The sequence below is a fragment of the Lithobates pipiens genome, unplaced genomic scaffold, assembly GCF_037356315.1.
Source record: "Lithobates pipiens isolate NorthernLeopardFrog02 unplaced genomic scaffold, aLitPip1_a1.2 Scaffold_22, whole genome shotgun sequence".
NCBI classification, from domain to species: domain Eukaryota; kingdom Metazoa; phylum Chordata; class Amphibia; order Anura; family Ranidae; genus Lithobates; species Lithobates pipiens.
The window spans coordinates 36,890,317-36,913,130 of record NW_027507784.1 but is presented as its reverse complement, the minus strand read 5'-3'; the positions used below and the strand labels follow the sequence as shown (position 1 = coordinate 36,913,130).

The window sequence follows — 22,814 nt, the reverse complement described above, 5'->3', positions numbered from 1 at the left end:
CTTCATTTGCGGGTTAAAAACCCGCCTTGCGGCGCACTGCAGAACGCCGACTAGCTTCCGCCCGTAAAATCACTGTGATTCTACGGGCGGGAGCATTGTCAATCTTAGACAGGCAGGTCACTTCCGGCTTTCGGCTGCTTCACGAAACCCGGAAGTGACGTCGGCAGCTCCGTTCCTCAGCCCGAGCGGAGCTGCAAGACAGTGAGGCAGGAGGTGAGTCACCGCATAAAGGCTTTCTAGTTTCTACTTTGTTGAGAATGTTCATGCATTTAGCTGAATGAATGGAAAAAAAGCTTTCACAGCCAGAAAGCTTTCCCCAGGCCAGGCGACTTTTGCCGTGGCCAATCAGAGAATGAGCTCTGAAGGGGGAACTCCACGCCAAATTTCTGAAAAAAAATTTGACGTGGGTTCCCCCTCCGAGAGCATACCAGGCCCTTAGGTCTGGTATGGATTCCAAGGGGAACCCCCTACGCCGAAAAAACGGCGTGGGGGTCCCCCCCAGAACCTTATCCGAGCACGCTACCCGGCCGGCCAGGAAAGGGGGTGGGGACGAGCGGGCGGCCCCCCCCTCCTGAGCCGTACCAGGCCGCGTGCCCTCAACATGGGGGGGTGCCTTGGGGGAGGGGGGGCGGGCGGTCCCCCACCCCAAAGCACCTTGTCCCCATGTTGATGAGGACAAGGGCCTCTTTCCGACAACCCTGGCCGTTGGTTGTCGGGGTCTGCGGGCGGGGGGCTTATCGGAATCCGGGAGCCCCCTTTAATAAGGGGGCCCCGGATACCGGCCCCCCACCCTATGTGAATGAGTATGGGGTAAAATGTACCCCTACCCATTCACCTGTGAAAAAAAGTACAAAAAAAACACAACACAGGGTTAAAATATTTTATTGCACAGCTCCGGGGGTCTTTCGTCTTCGGGGGTCTTCTCGCCGGACTCCTCCGCTATCTTCTTGTAGCTCTTTTGCTAGCGGAGGAGCCCGGCTTTCTTCCTCGCCGCCGGCCTCTTCTTCCGACTTCGGGGGTCTTGTCCCCCTCTTCGGTTCTTCTGCCGGGCCACCGCGCCTTCTTATAGCTCTTTTACAGGCGGTGGCCCGGTCTTCTGTCGCCGCCGCCGCCGCCCGTTCTTCTTCTTCTTCTTCTTCTTCTTCTTCTTCTTCTCCAGGAGATGTTGACTCGACGATCTCTCTGGCCGGAATGCCAAGGACGTGCTGCGCTGCCACTTATATAGGGACAATGGGGCGGTGTCACATGGGTTGATGTCACATGGGTTGGTCACGGTTGATGTCACATGGTGACCCCGTCCCCTTACGATGTCACAGTCCCGGAGGATGCTGGGACTGTCACCATGTGACATCAACCCATGTGACCAACCCATGTGGCATCAACCCATGTGACACCGCCCCATTGTCCCTATATAAGTGGCAGCGCAGCACGTCCTTGGCATTCCGGCCGGAGAGATCGTCGAGTCAACATCTCCTGGAGAAGAAGAAGAACGGGCGGCGGCGGCGGCGACAGAAGACCGGCCACCGCCTGTAAAAGAGCTATAAGAAGGCGCGGTGGCCCGGCAGAAGAACCGAAGAGGGGGACAAGACCCCCGAAGTCGGAAGAAGAGGCCGGCGGCGAGGAAGAAAGCCGGGCTCCTCTGCTAGCAAAAGAGCTACAAGAAGATAGCGGAGGAGTCCGGCGAGAAGACCCCCGAAGACGGAAGACCCCCGGAGCTGTGCAATAAAATATTTTAACCCTGTGTTGTGTTTTTTTTGTACTTTTTTTCACAGGTGAATGGGTAGGGGTACATTGTACCCCATACTCATTCACATAGGGTGGGGGGCCGGTATCCGGGGCCCCCTTATTAAAGGGGGCTCCCGGATTCCGATAAACCCCCCCCATGTTGAGGGCACGCGGCCTGGTATGGCTCAGGAGGGGGGGCCGCCCGCTCGTCCCCACCCCCTTTCCTGGCCGGCCGGGTAGCGTGCTCGGATAAGGGTCTGGTGTGGATCTGGAATCCATACCAGACCTAAGGGCCTGGTATGCTCTCGGAGGGGGGAACCCACGCCAAATTTTTTTTCCGATTACATAACAGGCGTGGTTTATGAGAAGTGGGAGGGGCCATAATGATGGGCGGGGTCATGATGGGCGGGGTCTGGCGCCCCCCCATCCAAAAACTTCACCAGCCGCCACTGGACCTTATGATAGCGTAGTGGTCGCAGTATGAAGTAGAAAGCTGGATACTCGGTGGCTCTGCCTGAATGATAACTTTTCCTTGCATGATAGATGCCCTGTCCTGGAAGAGTTCCAACCTGGAAGGATTAGATGCAATGGAGTTGATTTACGAAAGGCAAATAGACTGTGCACTTTGCAAAGTGCAGTAGCTCCAAAGCTTAGTAAATAAGCAGAATCTTCACTGACTTCCATCACCCAAAGTGAAACTTTATCTCATTTACTGAGCTCTTGAGCAACTGCACTTTACAAAGTGCACAGTCTATTCATCTTTAGTAAATCAACCCCAATGTGTTTGTCCCGTTATGTATTTTGTATCTCTCTTGTAGTCTATGTAGGATCGGCCATTATTACACTTGATCTGATGACACAGGTCCTCTTTGAAATGGTCTGTATAGAGGTTTTGGTTATATATCTTTTTATTTAATCTGACCAGGGAAAAAAAAGGAAAATACAAATAAAATAATAAGAATTCATGCACTAACATTTTTGCCAGCAGGTGGCGCTTATCCTTGCCAGCTGCCTGCAATACTCAGTAAACCCAATCCAAGGGAGCTCAACTTTCTAGCTGCAGGGGGGCTGATTTACTAAAAGCAAATAGACTGTGAACTCTGCAAGTGCAGTTTCTCCAGAGCTTAGCAAATGAGGGGGGAGCTCAGCGCTGAAGCGTAGAGACTTCACACAGAGCAGTGCTATATGAAGTCCCTTTAACCACTTGCATACTGGGAACTTGAACCCCCTCCTGCCCAGGCCAATTTTCAGCTTTCAGTGCTGACGCACTTTGAATGACAATTGCGCGGTCATACAACACTATACCCAAATGAAATGTTTGTCATTTTTTTTCACACAGATAGAGCTTTGTTTTGGTGGTATTTAATTGCTGCTGTTCTTTTATTTTTTGCTAAATAAAACAAAAAAGGAGCAAAAAAAAAAACTATTTCAAAGTTGAATTTTTTGGGAAAAAAGGTCATTTTTCTCCTTCACTGATGGGCACTGACAGGCGTCACTAATGGGCACTCATAGGTGGCACTGATGGTTGGCACTGATGGGCACAGATGGTATTGATGGTTGGCATTGAAGGGCACTGATAAACAGCACTGATAGGTGGCACTGATGATCACTGATGGGTGGCTCTGATGGGCACTGGTAGGTGACACTGATAGGCAGCACTGATCTGTGGCACTGATTATGAGACACTGATGAGCATTGATTGGCAGCACTGGTGGGTATTGATGGGTGATACTGTGAGCACTGATAGGTGGCACTGTGGGCACTTGTAGTTGGCACTGGTGCGTACTAATAGGTGGCACTGGTAGGTGGCACAGTGGGCACTGGCAGCTGACACTGGCGGTCACAGAAAATGTAGCCGCGGCTTTCTGTGTGAGGGACCGATGTCCCTCTGAGAGAAGCCGGTGATTGTCTTTTTTTCCCCTTACGCTGTCGCGGGGAAAAAAATACAGATTGCGGAGCTTCTGTTTACATCACGTGATCAGTCGTCATTGGCTGACAGCTGATCACATGGTAAGGGGCCAGGATTGTCCCCTTAGTTGGATCTTTGATCAGCCGAGTCTCATAGACTCAGTGATCACAGAGCAGACAGTGATTGCTCGGGAGGACGTCCATGTATGCCCTCCTGGCAATTAAGGCCCGCGCTGCAGCTGGCTTTCGGCTATAGAGCTGGTGGCAAGTAGTTAATCACCACGGCCTACCTGAGTATTGTTGCTGACCATGTCCATCCCTTTATGACTACAGTGTCCCCATCTTCTGATGTCTCCTTCCAGCAGGATAATGCCCCATGTCACAAAGCTCCAATCATCTCACCACTGGACAATGAGGTCCCTGTCCTCCAATGGCCTCCACACTCACCACATCTCATCCAATAGAGCACCTCTGGGATGTGGTGGAACGGGAGATTCCCATCATGGTTGTGCAGCCAACAAATCTGCAGGAACTGTGTGATGATATCATGTCACTATGGAGCAAAATCTCTGATGAACGTTTCCAGCACCTGGTTGTATCTATGCCATGAAGAATGAAGGCAAAAGGGGGTCCAACCCGCTACTAGCAACAGGGGGAAGGTGACTCTATATCATTGCACTTTATAATGGATTAAGCACATTTGTGATTATCTTTTTGATTGCTTTATGTTATATATTGATATATTTTTTCTATGATATCACTGCTACTGAATTGGAATGAGACACATGGTTTGATATTTTGTATATTTATTATTCACCATATAGTTAAGAATTTAACTGTGTTTAGCACCATGCCGTTCATTTTTATCTATTCCACTATGTGGAGACACTGTTAGATGCTGGCACCAAACTCCTTTACTAAATTATATATATATATATATATATATATATATATAAACACAGCGCATCCGGAATGTATTCACAGTACTTCACTTTTTCCACATTTTGTTATGTTACAGCCTTATTCCAAAATGGATTAAATTAATTATTTTCCTCAAAATTCTACAAACCATATCCCATAATGACAACGTGAAAGAGGTTTGTTTGAAATATGTGCAACTTTATTAAAAAATAAGTGCACATGGAAGTAAAGTCGCTGTCGATCCGAGGGGGACATGCAAGGAGAATAAAAAGCAGCATTTTTAGCTTTCACGTGATTGGATGATAAAATCAGCAGAGCTTCCCCTCTTTTCAGATTTACCCCTACGATCTACAGCGACTGCACTTCCAAGTGCACTTTGCAATAGTTGTTTGCACTTGTAGTGCAAAGTGGATTTGCCTTTCGTAAAATAGAGTCCGAAAAGGCAAATCCACTTCGCACTGCAAGTGCAGTCGCTGTAAATCTAAGGGGAAGATCTGAAATGAGTGGAAGCTCTGCTGATTTTATCATCCAATCATGTGCAAGCTAAAATGCTGCTTTTTTATTTTCCTTGCATGTCCCCCTCGGATCTACAGCCACTGCACTTCCAAGTGCACTTGCAGTGCAAAGTGGAATTTCTTTTAGTAAATAACCCCCATTGCATATTGGGTAGCACATGAGTGGCCTGCTGCATCCTTTCTGATCATGCAACCAGGTTAAAGTGGGGTACCCCCTAAAAAAAAAAAAATTAAAAGTCAGCAGCTACAAATACTGCAGCTGCTGACTTTTAATAATCGAACACTTACCTGTCCCGGGTCCAGCGCTGCGGGGGGAACGAAGCTCCCCCCTCGTTCCCCGCTCCACCCGCGGCGCCGTCATTCATACTGTGAAGCCACAGCCGGGCACCCACTGTGCATGCACGAGCGGCGCACAGTCACCTGGGACACGTGACAGGTCCCAGGTGACTGTGCTGCGCGAGGGGAAGTGATGTTACCAGCCTGGGCAAGGAAGAAGGCAGACTACGAGGGACCCCCTAGCAACAGGTATTTAGAGATGAGTCTTTTTTTTTCCAATTATTTTATTTTTTATTTTTTTTAAGAATTTTAAACAATTTTTTTATTTTTTGGTGGCAACACCACTTTAAGTTCCAGGAGTCTAATCGACATCCGAGCTAAAGCAGTCACACATTCCCGGGTCCGCCGCGTGTAGCATGGGGGGGGGGGGGGGAAGGGGTTAAGAAAAAGTTTCTCCACAGTCTAGAAGCACTGTGAAAGGCCTGCTTAGTTTATCTTGTCTGCAACTGACTTGATCTAGTGTATTTGTGGGTAGAGGCAGCAACTCCCCCTCCCCCCCCCCGACAATGACATATAATAAAGGTATCTATGACATGAGCTGTTATCTTGGTTCCCGGATAAAACTGCGCCACAACCTGGATCCCGTCCTGCAGGACCGGTTCTGGGCGCTGGGTGGAAGGAGAAGAAAACCCGGCAAGAAAACAATAAAAAGGTTGGCGGGAATCCCTGCTGAACTTTCTGCTTTCTATCAGCCAACCTAAAGACTCTCCGCCACCAATTCTACCGCTGCAGAGCAATCCCGTATATGAAATGTTGGCTTGCAGGGCGTTTCCTTTCCGTAAATGACTTTTATTCACTTGCAACGTGAATTTGGTAACAATCGCATTTAACCAATCAACTCCCGAGCACAGCCCCCTCCTTTCTCACCATAGCCCTCCTCTCTTCTGGGAGTGTCTTAATACTGTCTGTGCTGGCCCAGCTCCTCCACCACCCCCCCCCCCCCCCTTCACTATCCTACATAACCTTCTATGTAGTTGCTTGGCGAGTCAATCAAGTGAGTCTGCTGGCGTCACATCCAGGATGGCGCCACCCAGCTGCAGTCTCAGGGCATTAAGATATCTACACAAGGGGGGCTCCTACAATTTAACCACTTGCTGACCGCTACACGCCACTATACGTCGGCACAATGGCAGCGGTGGGCAAATGGGCATACCTGTACGCCCCCCTTTAATTGGCAGGGACAGCTGGTGCTCGCGCGCCGTGTCTCGGCGATCGTGTCATGGAGCCGCAGAACAAGGAGATACATATATAAAGGCATTTCCCGTTCTGCCCAATGACATGATAGAGATCATTACTCCCTGTGATCGGGAGCAGTGATCACTGTCATGTCAGTGGTAGCCCATCCCCCTCCCCACAGTTAAAACACCTCTCTAGGACACACTTAACCCCTTGATCGCCCCCTGCTGGTTGACCCCTTCCCTGCCAGTGTCATTTGCACAGTAATAAATGCATTTTTATAGCACTGATCGCTGTATAAAGGACAAATATAAATATATCGCTGTATAAATGTTCCCAAAATGGTGTCAAAAGTGTCCGATGTGTCTGCCGTAATGTTGCAGTCATGTTGAAAATTGCAGATCGCTGCCATTACTAATAATAAAAAAATAAAATAATAGAAATGCCATAAATCTATCCCCTATTTTGTAGACACTGTAATGTTTGCGCAAATCAATCAATATACGCTTATTCAGATATTTTTTTTTAAACCAGAAATATGTAGAAGAATACATATCAGCCTAAACTGAGGAAAAAATTTGTTTTTTTATATATTTTTTTGGGGGGAAATTCATCATATCAAAAAGTTAAAAATATAACTTTTTTTGCACAATTGTCGGCCTTTTTTTTGTTTATAGCCCAAAAAATAAAAACTGCAGAGGTGATCAAATACCACCAAAAGAAAGCCCTAATTGTGGGGTAAAAAAATGGACGTCAATTTTGTTTTGGTGTCACGTCACACGGCCGTGCAATTGTCAGTTAAAGCGACGCAGTGCCGAATCGCAAAAAGTGCTCTGGTCAGGAAGGGGGGTAAAATCTTCTGGGGCTGAAGCAGTTAATAACGCACCTACAATACAGTAACCGCTTCAGATCAAAGGGATGAACTTCCATCTACAGATGAAGTCAGTTTAACCACTTTCAGACCGGACCATTTTGCTGGTAAATGACCAGAGGTCTTTTTACACTTTGGCACTGCGCTGCTTTAACTGGTAATTGCGCGGTCATGCAATGTTGTACCCAAACAAAATTTGCGTCCTTTTCTTCCCACAAATAGAGCTTTCTTTTGGTGGTATTTGATTGCCTCTGCGATTTTTATTTTTTGCGATATAAACGTAAAAAGACCGCAAATTTTGAAAAACAATGATATTTTCTACTTTTTGTTATTAGAAAAATCCAATAAACTCAATTTTAGTCATAAATTTAGGCCAAAATGTATTCAGCCACATGTCTTTGGTAAAAAAAAAGTCAATAATTGTATATTTATTGGTTTGCGCAAAAGTTGTCACATCTACAAACTAAGGTACGTTTTCTGGAATTTACGCAGCTTTTAGTTTACGACTGCCTATCTCATTTCTTGAGGTGCTAAAATGGCAGGGCAGTACAAAACCCCCCCAAATGACCCCATTTTGGAAAGTAGACCCCCTAAGGAAATTGATAAGAGGCATGTTGAGCCCATTGAATATTTTATTTTTTTGCCTCTAGCGATTGAATAATGACAAAAAAAAATTTTTTTTTTTTTTACACAAAGTTGTCACTAAATGATATATTGCTCACACATGCTATGGGCGTATGTGAAATGACACCCCAAAATAAATTCTGCTGCTTCTCCTGAGTACGGGGATACCACATATGTGGGACTTTTTGGGAGCCTAGCCGCGTACGGGACCCCGAAAACCAAGCACCGCCTTCAGGCTTTCTAAGGGCGTAAATTTTTGAGTTCACTTCTCACTACCTATTACAGTTTTGAAGGCCATAAAATGCCAAGATGGCACAAAACCCCCACAAATGACCCCATTTTAGAAAGTAGACACCCCAAGCTATTTGCTGAGAGGCATGTTGAGTCCATGGAATATTTTATATTTTGCCACAAGTTGCGGGAAAATTACAAACTTTTTTTTTTTTTTTTTTTTTTCACAAAGTTGTCACTAAATGATATATTGCTCACGCATGCCATGGGCATATGTGAAATGACACCCCAAAATAAATTCTGCTGCTTCTCCTGAGTACGGGGATACCACATATGTGGGACTTTTTGGGAGCCTAGCCGCGTACGGGGCCCCGAAAACCAAGCACCGCCTTCAGGCTTTCTAAGGGCGTTACAGTTTTGAAGGCCATAAAATGCCAAGATGGCACAAACCCCCCCAAATGACCCCATTTTGGAAAGTAGACACCCCTAAATTTAGGGGTACACTAGTGAGACTAGGTAATAAATGGCGGGTGCCCTGAAACTATAAAAAAATAACTAACCAACCAGCGTCACCTGTAACAGTTATATGGTGATCACAGGTGAAAGGGTTAACTAGGGGGCAATCAGGGGGCTTTATGCGGTAGTATATGGGGGTCCCTGGCGCTATAAAAAGCTGCGGCGAACCTAAATACCTACCTGCCTAACTAGCGTCACCTGTGACACTAATACGGCGATCAGAAAAATGATCGCTTATTAGGCTGGGTTCACACTGGAGCGATGCGGAAACGCCGCGAATCCGCGGCGGGTTCCCGCATCGCATGCCTCCCGGCGGCAGTTCACACTGCCCTATGCGAACTGCTGGGAGTGTCAGTGAAATGTTACTGACACCCCCAGATCAGTTCGCATATCGCAGTGCGATCTGCAAACTCGGATCGCATGGTGTGAACACCCATGCGATCCGATTCTGCTGCGGACCAAAAAAAGGGTCCCGTGCGAATTTGCGGCGGGTGCGGCGGGTGCAGCGAATGGCTGAACTCGAATCGCACAGAGATCGGATGTGATTTGCACTGCAGTGCGGTGCGAATCACATTCGTTCTCATAAACCGCTGCAATGTGAACCCAGCCTTAGTGACACTGGCGACGGGGGGTGATCACGGGGTTAAACCTTTATTGGGGGGGTTAGGGGGGTACATTAGAACTAAAGGGGGCTAACTCTAACTGCCCTAACAGTTATTACAGTCACAAATGACACCAATGCAAAAAAAAAAAAAAAAAAAAGAAAAAATGACATTGGTGTCACTGTGACTGGGGGGCAGGGGTAATTGGGGGGGTGATCGGGGGGTAAAGGGGGGGTGTGAGTGTGCCTGGCATGTTCTACTGTGTGTGTAGAGTGTTGGTGCAACTCACCGATCCGCTCTCCTCCGTGTCGGAACGAAAAATACCGACACGGAGGAGAGAATACATCACTTCCTCTCCTGTGTTTACATTACAGGAGAGGAAGTGATGTCACGGGGGATTTCCATTCGTCGAGAGCGATCGCGAGGGGGTGGCCATGAATGAATGGCCGCCCCCTCATCCCGGATCGCTCTCGAAGGAATGCCGACCGCCGCAGGCACCGGGGGGGGGCCCGATCGGGCCCCCCACCCTCGGGCAGGCAGGGACTTATATATACGCCCATATGCCTGCCCGTGCCATTCTGCCGACGTATATCGTCGTGCGGCGGTCGGCAAGTGGTTAAAGCAACCTGTCACGTAAAAAAAAAAAAATAATAATAAAAAATAAATGTTCCTCTGTTTAATGTAAAACAAATAAAAAAAAATGTATTTTATCTTATTTTAATTTAAATTATAAATTATAATTTACTTTTATAATAAATTGTAGTAAATTGACCCTTAATTTACTATAATCAGCCTTAATTAACTCCTTATTCTCCTTCTCCATTTAATTATTATTTTCCTGCTGATTTTTGTTAATATTTTATAAACCATTAATAATAATTAAAAAAAAATAGATTTTGTTGGTTTTGTTTGTTAATATTTTTACACCTTTAACATATAGTAGTTACATGTTTCACATTGAAAAACATGCAAAATAAATAAAAAAAAAATGTATTTCCTATTTGTAAATAACTTCATTGCTTTTTACCATTGCTGAGAGCTTATGTGTAAACAAAATAGTTGTCGGCAGGTATCAGTGAGTGCTAAAAAAAAAAAAAAAGGAAAAAAAAGGAGGAAAGGATCAGTATTTGTACTCGCTGTAAAAAAAATAAAAAAATAAAAAATAAGGAAAGGATCAGTATTTGTACTCGCTGTAAAAAAAAAAATAAAAAAAAAAGGAAAGGATCAGTATTCGTACTCGCTGTAAAAAAAACAAAAAAAACAAAAAAAAAAAAAAAGGAAAGGATCAGTATTCGTACTCGCTGTAAAAAAAACAAAAAAAACAAAAAAAAAAAAAAAAAGGAAAGGATCAGTATTCGTACTCGCTGTAAAAAAAAAAAAAAAGTGTATTGGTGCATCCCAACATTAAACACACATTTAACGGACAATTCTTCTTGAAACAAATGTCTGGTGACAGTGGGGGTTATTTATGAAAGACAAATCCACTTTGCACTGCAAGTGCACTTGGAAGTGCAGTCCCTCTAAATCTAAGGGTTAGATCTGAAATGAGGGGAAGCTCTGCTGATTTGATCATCCAATCATGTGCAAGCTAAAATGCTAGTTTTTTTTAAATTTTCCTTGCATATCCCCCTCAGATCAGACAGAGACTTTACTTCCAAGTGCACTTGCAGTGCAAAGTGGATTTTCCTTTAGTAAATAACCCCCAGAGTCTATAAAGTTCTTTAAAAAGGTTTTAAGTGAAAGCACACTTTCATTTTTCACCACAGTGTGCAAAAACACCAACACACCTCAGGGGCTCAAAACTCCTTCATCAGGGCTTGTGTGATGCCAGAACATTCAAAATGTGTTCAGGACAACATCTACAAAAGGGTAAGGAGGGCTAAAGACCCGGTGTTGCTATTCTGACCAGGTAACGTGACCAGGGCTGGAATTACCATTGGGCTTGACTGGGCTCAAGCCCATGGGCCCCACCCAATAGGGGGCCCCACGGGCCCTGCCAAGATACATAGCCGAGTATACTTGGCTCAGCTCCGCTCACAGTCACGCCCAGTCCCGCCCTATGATGGACATAACACAGGGACTGTTAGCTGAGCCAAGTATACTCGGCTACTCTCGGCTCTGCTTGGGACTGCTAGAGGACCCGAGAGCCGCTGAGATACACAGGACTCTGCATCTCGGCAGCGCCATTTTTAAACTTCAAGACTGCAACGACAAGGCTGCAAATGACACCGGACAAGGCTGCAGATGGATGGGCAAGGCTGCGGATGAACACTGATAAGGCTGCATTGATGGACATTTAAATGTAAGTTTTTTCCTTAAACTTCCCTCCTAAAAGTTTCTTTCCTTAAAATTCCCTCCAAAAACTTGGGGTGCGTGTTATATGCCGATAAATGTGGTAATGTATAGAAGGTAGGGCCCGAAAGTGGATCAAGCCCAGGGGCCCCCACCACCCTAAGTCCTGCCCTGAACGTGACGGTGTGTCCCTGTGTGGTGCAAGAATTGCATTATGCAAAGCAGAGGGGGCGGGGTTAGTCTGTGTTTTCCAAAGACTAGGAAGCTGAAGGAGGATTTTGAAAAGGAGTTACCATAGTGCTGTGAGGCAGGACTGTATGCCACTAGAGGAACATGCAGGCAGTCCTTATTACGGACTATAGGCCTAGTGTCATCCATTTACCAGGACAGTTGAGATTGGCATGGGTCCTTGATTGCTCCTCCCACTGATGGTATAACGTTCTCTGGATTTTCCGTAAATGCACCGGCCCAGCCACAAATCTGGTCCCCATTCATCAAGGAGTAGAATAATTAAAGGCACCCTACAGCGTACTTAAGGCATGCCAAAACAGCCCTTCAGTCGGTATGTCATTTTAGCATGCCAAAAGTCCTTTTGCTTAAAACACCAAACATATTCTCTCTATTGCAGCTACTATTACACCAGTATATCAAATAACACACAATTGTTCCTTATTAAAACATTTATTGGAAATAGTCCCCCTCTAAAAGTACAGTTGGTATCTGTATACAGAGCAGAGATACAAATTCTGTAGCCTCTCGGCCCCCTCCCTCCCACCCTCCTGAGATTAACACAACCAAAAAATATGAAATGCTTTTTCCCCTCCAAGCCCCTTAATCCAGTGCTAGCAGAAAATAAGCAAAGCCCAAAAAAAGAAACAAATCAGAAATCTATAATGACTGTGTTATGCGGTTAAATACGGTATATACAGAAGGACCACACTAACTACTCTGGGTACATAACAAAACCCGATATCCTATCAGAAAAAAAAATTGTATCGCGTCCCCCGTGCCTACAACTGCCAGAGACAACCGCTGGAGCTTGAATCACTCTACTAACCTGCAATGACTTACTAATGCACAAGTAAGCTAACATGTGCATGACTAATGACCGTTTCATATTACAAGTGTAGCTTACACCACAGGGATTCCCTTGTTCCAATTCCATTCTCAGCAACTAAACTCTAACTACCAGCCCCGCCCCCGAGGAACCCCATCCTTACATTATTCTCTATCATTCAACCTGGAAGACTGTGGACATCTAGTGGCAGAAAAGCAGAACTGCAGGGCTGTAGAAGACACGTCTCAGCAAAAGCTCAATTTTTATTTTTAAGGGGGAACTTTTATGAAAAAGAGAACATTACCCTGGAGTTGTTCTAATTGCTGGTGTAGAATGAAAGAACTACTAATCATCGGCCTTGTAAATATAAAAAAAAGCACAGTATGGTGCATGGTGTGTTGGAATAGTCTCCGGTTGTTCCCTTTCACAGCTAGGATGGAAGTGTGTTCTGCCGGTGTCAGACCTGCCACGCTATGAGATATAGGAGCGGAAAAAATTTAAATGGCTGCACATGACTGTGGCAGTTAAAGGCACGGGGGGTGGGGGCTGGGACGCCATAATTGTCCTTAGTGAAGTGCTTCTTTACAACTAATGATTAGTGAAGGCAATATCAGGTTCCACAGGATGTAATAAAACACAAATCACTTCCAATTCTCTGTCATTTAATCTTTAAATACAAATTTGATATCATGAAAACAAGTAGCATTCACAGATACCCTCAGTGCAACTCAAAGGGTTTCCCACAGGTGTCTGTAGCCCATCCGTTCATTGGTGACCACCAGCAAAAAGATCACATTTTCTAGTAGAGCTTCGAATGGCATAAAATAGAAATGAATTGTGGTGCGTGTCCCCAGGAGGTTGATTCCCCCTCACTTCCTGACCAGGAAAGAGAAATTTCCTGTACGGGGAAACGTCTTTAGGTCGTAAGGTCACCAAAGATGGAAAACCCTTCTAGGGTGCCACCCAACCTTTACGAGGTTACCCCGTCCTTCTGGCAAAGCACCTGACTGTATGGTATGGTATCTGTGAAGGTGGAAAGTTAGGTTCCTCTATATTATAACTACCATTTTGGGTTCTTGGCACAATCATTAATGACCATTTAAAATATTTAAATTCCTGTTCTGGAAGCCGGACACAGGCCTGGATTCGGAGGGGGGCGTGGCCAAAAATCTGGCCCCAGCCCCGCCCCAGATGCAGGTCACGTGACGACACAATGTTGTAAATTACTAAAAATTGTTACATTTTCACACAAGATAATTCCAGCCAATAGATGCAGTTTAAGAGAGGCAGAGCAAAGTCTTATCAGCAAAGAAAACAAATCAACAAGAAGCTGAACTGGTTGATAACAGGACTCTCTGGTGGAGCAAGTCCACTTCTCGCCAGCAGGTGTCGACGCTGGCCAACGATCCGGTGGAATGCTTGGTTCTGTGCGATTGGCTGCGGATTGAAGAAAAATAGGCAACTTGAGTCCAGATGAGCAAACTCTACACAGGCAACCATGAGCTATATATGTATCTCTGTGCTTTTTATGAATCGTGTATGTTTATAATGGGTGATCGATCGGGTTTTTATTGATCTATTAACCACTTGCCGACCGCTGTCAGTACATATACGTCGGCAGAATGGCACGGCTGGGCAAAGTAACGTACGCTACTCTGAATTTCCCGCCGTGCACGCGTGCGCCTGCCGCAAGCTCCGTGACCGCAGGACCCGCAGACTCGATCGCCGCTGGGATACCCACAATTGTGTCACGGAGCTGAAGAATGGGGAGATGCTGAGGTTTGCTGTGGAGGAACTTGAGTGTCCTGCACAAAGCCCTGACCTCAACCCTACTGAACACCTTTGGGATGAATTGTTTGAACTGATTGTAAGCCAGGTCTTCTCATCCAACATTACTACCTGAGCAGTAGTAATATTGTGCTGCATCAGAGACCCTGATCTCCCAACCCTCCAGAGTACACTATCCTTGGCCTCAGCTCATCTCAGCTCCGACCCACTGACGTGTTTTTGCCCCACCTACCGGGGGCCTACTCAGTGGTATCTGACCTTACAAATGTTCTTTTAGCTAAATGGGTACAAATTCTATCAGACACCCTTGAAATACTTGTGGAAAGTCTTCCCAGAAGATTTGAGGTCATAATAGCAGCGACTGAAGGCCAACTCTAGCCATAGTTTTGGAATATGATTATTATTATACAGGATTTATATAGCGCCAACAGTTTGCGCAGCCAACAAACTACATGAGATGCTCAGGTGTCCACGCGTTTGGTCATATTGTCTATCTGAAGTCAATTTTTGCTTAAGAAAAAAAAAAAAGAAAAGGACATGTAGATGTACGTACCTTTTCCAGCATCTCACACCAAAGGATCTGGAAAGAGAACACAGAGAGAACATAAGTACATGGCATCCAGCCAGCCTATACAATCACTTGTCTAAACAAGCCGTCTTCCTAGGTCATTGTGCGTTTATGTCTCCAGCCATATATCATTAGCTCCTAGCTGGGTGTAGCCACTAATCAAAATCATATCTATGTATATTCCTGAGCTCTCACTCTCGTTCACCTTCTCCAAAATGCAGCTGGAGTGGTGAGAATTCATGGTGACCAGGGATAATTTCAGGGGCTAAAGTGCTCAGAAATTATCACCAGTGTCTTCATAAACCGGCAGCCGGTTCACCCCACCAGTGTCCTCATAACAGAAAGCAAAGCCCAATCCTGGGTAATTAAAAGTAAGCAGTGAAAATAAAGATCTAATCAAGATATATAGTGAAAAGATAAGGCAGCTAAAGTTGCGTGCCAATCTCAGCATCATCCTATAAAGGACAAGCTTGACCCCATCCCCTCTCAGCACCTCCCTACTGGTCAAGGAGGTCACCATTACACTAAAAGACCAATAGGGACAGTTATGTAGATACTATTGTGGATCCCTATTGCCCAGTGGCGCTCCTGCGCCACCTCCTGGTTGGGGGGGGGGGGGTCACCTTTACATTAAAAAAACAATAGGGACAGATATGCAGATACTCTTGTGGACCCCTAACCCCCTACGATGCCCCTGCTCCGCCGCCTGCTCTTTATAATATTAGACAGTATCTCCATATGGATGCCGCCCACCCTGGGCTTTCACCTGTATGGCTACTTAAAGGGGAGGTTCAACTTTTCACGAAAAATGAAAGTGTACTAGTTCCAAATATCCTGGCCACCCCTCCAGACCTCACTGCCCATAGCGGCTGTGATGTGCCATGTGCTGCCAGTTTGGTGGTCCACACACCGCATTACACTGCCCTGGAGAGAGTATCCATCATAGTGCTCACAATGGCAAGCTCTCATTGGTCATAGTGGCCAAGTGCTCCTTTCCTCTGGATCACCTTAACGGAAGAAGTCTCAGATGCACTTCTCGTTGGTCAGTAAGGTCCTGCACTGGCCCGGACAGTGAGTGTTATGCTGGATACTCACTCTGTGGCTGCATATTGTTGTGTATGGACTGCTACACCGGCAGTAGGGGGCAGCACGGCATCTATGTGCATCAAGGTCCAGGGGAGTAGCCGGGACACTTGGAGCTAGCTCACTTTTAAAAAATGTTTTAAAAGGTGAACTCTCCCTTTAAGTATCTTTCCTCCCACCTGCTAGCCAACATATCAGCCACTCCCACCTCAGGCCTGATTTTACCTTACAACTGGTGTCTAGCAAATTGGGAAAGCTAGATTTAGGGTGAAGGAATGCGTAAATATACACAAAATGCTGTTTTCATATGATTGGCTGGAGGTGACCATTAAATACAAGGTTCCCCACTGAGGTTGACATCCCCTGAAGAGAACATACCGAGGCGGTAGGTCTTGACAGTTCCTTCGTTGTGTCTGACATTGCAGCTGTAGTCCACCCCCTCCTGTGGTATGAAATCCACGTGCTTGGTGAGGTAATAGGCCCAATCCTCCTTGAAGGTCATGTCAGACTGAACACAGTTGGGAAATTCCTTATTACCCTCCTTCAGCTCGAGCTCAATGCGGGGAGGATGGAAGTTAGTGCAGTGACACACAAGCTGATTCTTCTTCCCATATTCCACCGGATGGCGAGTATACACATAGACTTGTGGGGGCCCTGGAAAAGAGAAAAGATAGTAAAGGAGTGCATATTCTCTTTATTTACTATGTTCAGGACTTATACAATACAATTCACTTACTAGAGACCGGGAATGCAGCCTATCCATTCACTAGACACCAGTGACATCACAGAGAATGGAGCCTATCCATTCACTAGAGACTGGTGACATCACTGAGAAAGCAACCTATCCGTTCTCTAGAGACCAGTGACATCACTGAGAAGGCAGCCTATCCATTCACTAGACACCAGTGACATCACAGAGAATGCAGCCTATCCATGCACTAGAGACTGGTGACATCACTGAGAAAGCAACCTATCCATTCTCTAGAGACCAGTGACATCACTGAGAAGGCAGCCTATCCATTCACTAGAGACTGGTGACATCACAGAGAATGCAGCCTATCCATTCACTAGAGACTGGTGACATCACTGAAAAAGCAACCTATCCATTCTCTAGAGAGCAGTGACATCACTGAGAATGCAGCCTATCCATTACTAGAGACAGGTGACATTGGGAATGCAGACACTGAGACAGGAGGCATCACTCTTAATCTCCCTGTTAGACTTCTTTACCCCCCCCCCCCCCCTACATTTTGCTCTTTTGTTCTCATTTGTGATTTTCTCTCATCTCTCCTTTCCTTTCTCTTGTGATTTTTTTATTTTATTTGTTTCCCCAGGGGACCAAGTGCATTCCGAGTCCCCTAAACATAAGTCTCTCCCATTTTGAAGCCTTAGGCAGCGCATTCAGTTATAATAGTGTCAGATCTCTCAGCATTACGGGGCTGTGCAATCTATGTGCTGGCTGCTTTCAACCATACCCAATCCCAGCCAATGGATCCCACAGCCCCACATGCCAAAATTGGGCATAAAGTGTCCATATTTTGTGTGGCCACCATTGTTTTCCAGCACTGCCTTAACCCTCTTGGGCATGGAGTTCACTAGAACTTCACAGGTTGCCACTTGAGTCCTCTTCCACAATGACATCACAGAGCTGGTGGAAGTTGGAGACTTTGCTCTCCACCTTCCGTTTGAGGATGCCCCACAGATTCTCAATAGGGTTTAGGTCTGGAGACATGCTTAGCCAGTCCATCACCTTTACCCTCAGCTTCTTTAGCAAGGCAGTAGTGTTTGGGGTCATTATCATTATAAGGAGGTGTGTTTGGGGTCATTATCATGTTGGAATACTGCCCTGCGGCCCAGTCTCTGAAGGGAGGGGATCATGCTCTGCTTCAGTATGTCACAGTACATGTTGGCATTCATGGTTCCCTCAATGATCTGTAGCTCCCCAGTGCCGGCAGCACTCATGCAGCCCCAGACCATGACACTCCCACCACCATGCCTGACTGTAGGCAAGCTACACTTGTCTTTGTACTCCTCACCTTGTTGCCGCCACACACGCCTGACACCATCTGAACCAAATATCTTGGTCTCATCAGACCACAGGACATGGTTCCAGTAATCCATGTCCTTAGTCAGCTTGTCTTCAGCAAACTGTTTGCAGGCTCTCTTGTGCATCATCTTTAGAAGAGGCTTCCTTCTGGGATCACAGCCATTCAGACCAATTTGATGCAGCGTGCAGCGTATGGTCTGAGCACTGACAGGCTGACCCCCCACCCCTTCAACCTCTGCAGCAATGCTGGCAGCACTCATACGTCTATTTCCCAAAGACAACCTCTGGATATGACGCTGAGCACATGACCTCAACTTCAGACGTGGCCTGTTCTGAGTGGAACCTGTCCTGTAAAACAGCTGTATGGTCTTGGCCACCGTGCTGCAGCTCAGTTTCAGGGTCTTGGCAATCTTCTTATAGCCTAGGCCATCTTTATGTAGAGCAACAATTGTTTTTTCAGATCCTGAGAGTTCTTTGCCATGAGATACAATGTTGAACTTCCAGTGACCAGTATGAGAGAGTGAGAGCGATAACACCAAATTTAACACACCTGCTCCCCTTTCACACCTGGTCCTTGTAACACTAACGAGTCACATGACACCAGGGAGGGCAAATGGCTAATTGGGCCCAATTTGGACATTTTCACTTAGGGGTGTACTCACTTTTGTTGCCAGCGGTTTAGACATTAATGGCTGTGTGTTGAGTTATTTTGAGGGGACGACAAATTTACACTGTTATACAAGCTGTACACTCACTACTTTACATTGTAGACAAGTGTCATTTCTTCAGTGTTGTCACATGAACAGATAGAAGAAAATATTTACATAAATGTGAGGGGTGTACCCACTTTTGTGAGATACTGTATATATACAGTAGATGTGATCTGGCTCTTACTCATAGGCAGGGCCGTCATCGGGGGGGTACAGCCGTTAAAAATGAGGAGCCCTGGGGCCGCCCGGGCCTGAAGAAGGCAGGAAGGTGAAGGGGATCCGTGCTGTGCAGTACAGACTCTATCTCACAGTTTCTGCAGTTCTCATGTCATTGATTTTAGACATCAAGCTGTTTACTGCCACCTCTGGCTACTATGTGCATGTGCACCCCTCGTGTGACAGTGATCTGCTTGTACTGCACTTCTCAGCAACATGTCAGCTTTGTGAAAATGGCTGGGACCAGTAGGAAGCTACAAGTAGGGCTGTGAAGGAAAGGGGGGGGGGGGCTGTTTGTGTACTGGGAGGGGCCAGAGGCGCATGTGTACAGATTGGTGTATGTGGGGCTGCCATATATATAGGTGTGTGTGTGTGTGTGTGTATGTGTATGTGTGTGGCACTGATATATATACAGGTGTGTGTGTGTGGAGGGCACTGACATATATACAGATGTGTGTGTGTGGAGGTCACTGACATATATACAGGTGTGTGTGTGTGTGTGTGGGGCACTGACATATATACAGATGTGTGTAAGGAGGGCTGACATATAGACAGGTGTGTGTGTGGGGGGGGGGGGGGGGGCGCTGACATATATACAGGTGTGTGTGTGTGGAGGCACTGCCATATACAGGTGTGTGTGGGGGGGCTAACATATATACAGGTGTGTGTGAGGGGGGCTGCTATATATACAGGTGTGTGTGTGGTGGGCTGGCATATATACAAGTGTGTGTGTGGAGGGCACTGACATATATACAGGTGTGTGTGTGTGGCACTGACATATATACAGGTGTGTGTGTGGCACCTGACATATATACAGGTGTGTGTGAGGGGGGCTGACATATATACTGGTGTATGTGGGGGGGGGGGCTAACATATATACAGGAGTATGTGGGGGTGGGGGGGTGACATAAATAGAGGTGTATGTGGGGGGGGGACTGACATATATACAGGTGTATGTGGGGGGGCTGACATATATACAGGTGTATGTGGGGGGGCTAACATATATACAGGAGTATGTGGGGGGGCTAACATATATACAGGAGTATATGGGGGGGTGGCATATATACAGGTGTATGTGGGGGGGGAATGACATATATACAGGTGTATGTGGGGGGGCTGACATATATACAGGTGTATGTGGGGGGGCTGACATATATACAGGTGTATGTGGGGGGGCTGACATATATATACAGGTGTATGGGGGGGCTGAAATATATACAGGTGTATGTGGGGGGGGGGCCTGACATATATACAGGTGTATGTGGGGGGGGGCTGACATATATACAGGTGTATGGGGGTGCTGACATATATACAGGTGTGGGGGATGACAAATTATACAGGTTTGGGGGGCTGACAAATATACAGGTGTGTGGGAAGACTGACATATATACAGATGTGAGGGGGCTGACATATATAAAGGTGTGTGTGAGGGGGGCTGACATATATACAGGTGTATGTGGGGGGGGGCTGACATATATACAGGAGTATGTAGGGGAGGTGACATATATACAGGTGTATGTGGGGGGGCTGACATATATACAGGTGTATGTGGGGGGCTGACATATATACAGGTGTATGTGGGGGGGGCTGACATATATACAGGTGTATGTGGGGGGGCTGACATATATACAGGTGTATGTGGGGGACTGACATATATACAGGTGTATGTGGGGGGGCTGACATATATACAGGTGTATGTGGGGGGGGGCTGACATATATACAGGTGTATGTGGGGGACTGACATATATACAGGTGTATGTGGGGGGACTGACATATATACTGGTGGTGTAGGGGGGGGCTGACATATATACAGGTGTATGTGGGGGGACTGACATATATACTGTGTGTAGGGGGGGGCTGACATATATACAGGTGTATGTGGGGGGACTGACATATATACTGGTGTGTAGGGGGGGCTGACATATATACAGGTGGTGTAGGGGGGCTGACATATATACAGGTGTGTGGGGGGGGGGGCGACATATATACAGGTGTGTTTGAGGGGGCTGACATATATACAGGTGTATGTGGGGGGGCTGAACATATATATAGGTTTGTGTGTGGGGGTGCTGAATATATATATATATACACAGGTGTGTGTGTGGGGGGGTGCTGATATATATACACAGGTGTGTGTGTGTGGGGGGTGCTGATATATATATACAGGTGTATGTGGGGGGGGCTGACATATATACAGGTGTATGTGGGGGGACTGACATATATACAGGTGTATGTGGGGGGACTGACATATATACTGGTGTGTAGGGGGGGGCTGACATAATATACTGGTGTGTAGGGGGGGGGCTGACATATATACAGGTGTGTAGGGGGGGCTGACATATATACAGGTGTGTGGGGGGGGCGACATATATACAGGTGTATGTGGGGGGGCTGACATATATATAGGTTTGTGTGTGGGGGTGCTGATATATATATATATATATATATATATATATATATATATATATATATATATATATATATATATATACAGGTGTGTGTGTGGCGGGTGCTGATATATATACACAGGTGTGTGTGTGTGGGGGGGGGGTGCTGATATATATATACAGGTGTGTGTGTGTGGGGGGTGCTGATATATATACACAGGTGTGTGTGTGTGGGGGGTGCTGATATATATACAGGTGTGTGTGGGGGCTGACATATGCACAGGAGTGCGTACAGGTGAGGTGGCCGGTGTGCGGATTCAGTAGGATGGCCCATAGACAAGCCCTGGGGAATGTTGGTGGTTTCCTTTTTTCCCTCTCTCTCTGGTTTTCTGTGTCTACCTGTGCCTCGACTTATTTTGCTTTTGAACAGTTCTAATGTTTAATATGTGCGATACCTTGATTGTGTCCTGAAGAGGCCTAACGGTGAAACTGTCGAAACACGAGGGCTCACTGTATACTCTCTATCATTATACATGATTTTTAACTCTTGAATGCTCTATTCATGTATTGTATTTTCATAATAAACATTGTTATTTTTCAAATACTTTACTATTTGTTTCGTATGCCTCTAAAGTCTGACCTAGCGAGACTTAGTAAGTATCCCTTTCCTTTTTTTTGTTCCCCTTAAACTACGGATGTGACAATGTGAATGCTTTCTTTCTTATTTGTTGGTGGTCAGGCTCGGGGGGAGGGGGGTTTAGGCATAAGCTGTGTAAGGGGCCCAAAAATTTCTGATGGCTGCCCTGCTCATAGGGGGCCCGCATGTATACCACCTCTGGCTCACTCCCACTGTGATCACACACACCGGGAGCCCAGTGGAAGGTACCGCAGACTCAATAGGGTTGATTTACCAAAGGCAAATAGATTGTGCACTTTTGAAAGTGCAGTTGCACTCTGCAAGAGCATTTGCTCCAGAGCTTAGTAAATAATGGAGAGCTCTGCTGACTTCCATCATTCAATCATGTGTAAGCAAAAATGTTTTTTTTTGTAATTTTCCTTGCACGTGATTGGATGATGCGAGTCAGCAGAGCTCTCCATCATTTACTAAGCTCTGGAGCAACTGCCCTTGCAGAGTGCAACTGCACTTTCAAAAATGCATTTGCCTTTAGTAAATCAACCCCAATGTCTGCAGGCAACTGCTGATCCTCCAGCAGAGAGGCAGAACGGTGGTCTGCCTATGT

At 46.2% G+C, this 22,814-nt stretch overlaps 1 protein-coding gene across 1 annotated transcript in view; it reads right to left on the bottom strand.

Annotated features, from left to right (window-relative positions):
* Nucleotides 1-13,033: 13,033 nt before the first annotated feature.
* The window catches only part of LOC143923568 (beta-2-microglobulin-like), a 14,239-nt gene continuing 4,458 nt past the window's right edge, over nucleotides 13,034-22,814 (bottom strand). The window contains exons 2-4 of the mRNA XM_077447338.1: nucleotides 16,592-16,867; nucleotides 15,116-15,142; nucleotides 13,034-14,211 (exon numbers count right to left, since the gene is read on the bottom strand). Coding sequence (XP_077303464.1) covers nucleotides 15,129-15,142; nucleotides 16,592-16,867 — 290 coding nt within the window. The 3' untranslated portion in view covers nucleotides 13,034-14,211; nucleotides 15,116-15,128. The remainder of the gene's footprint in view (nucleotides 14,212-15,115; nucleotides 15,143-16,591; nucleotides 16,868-22,814) is intronic.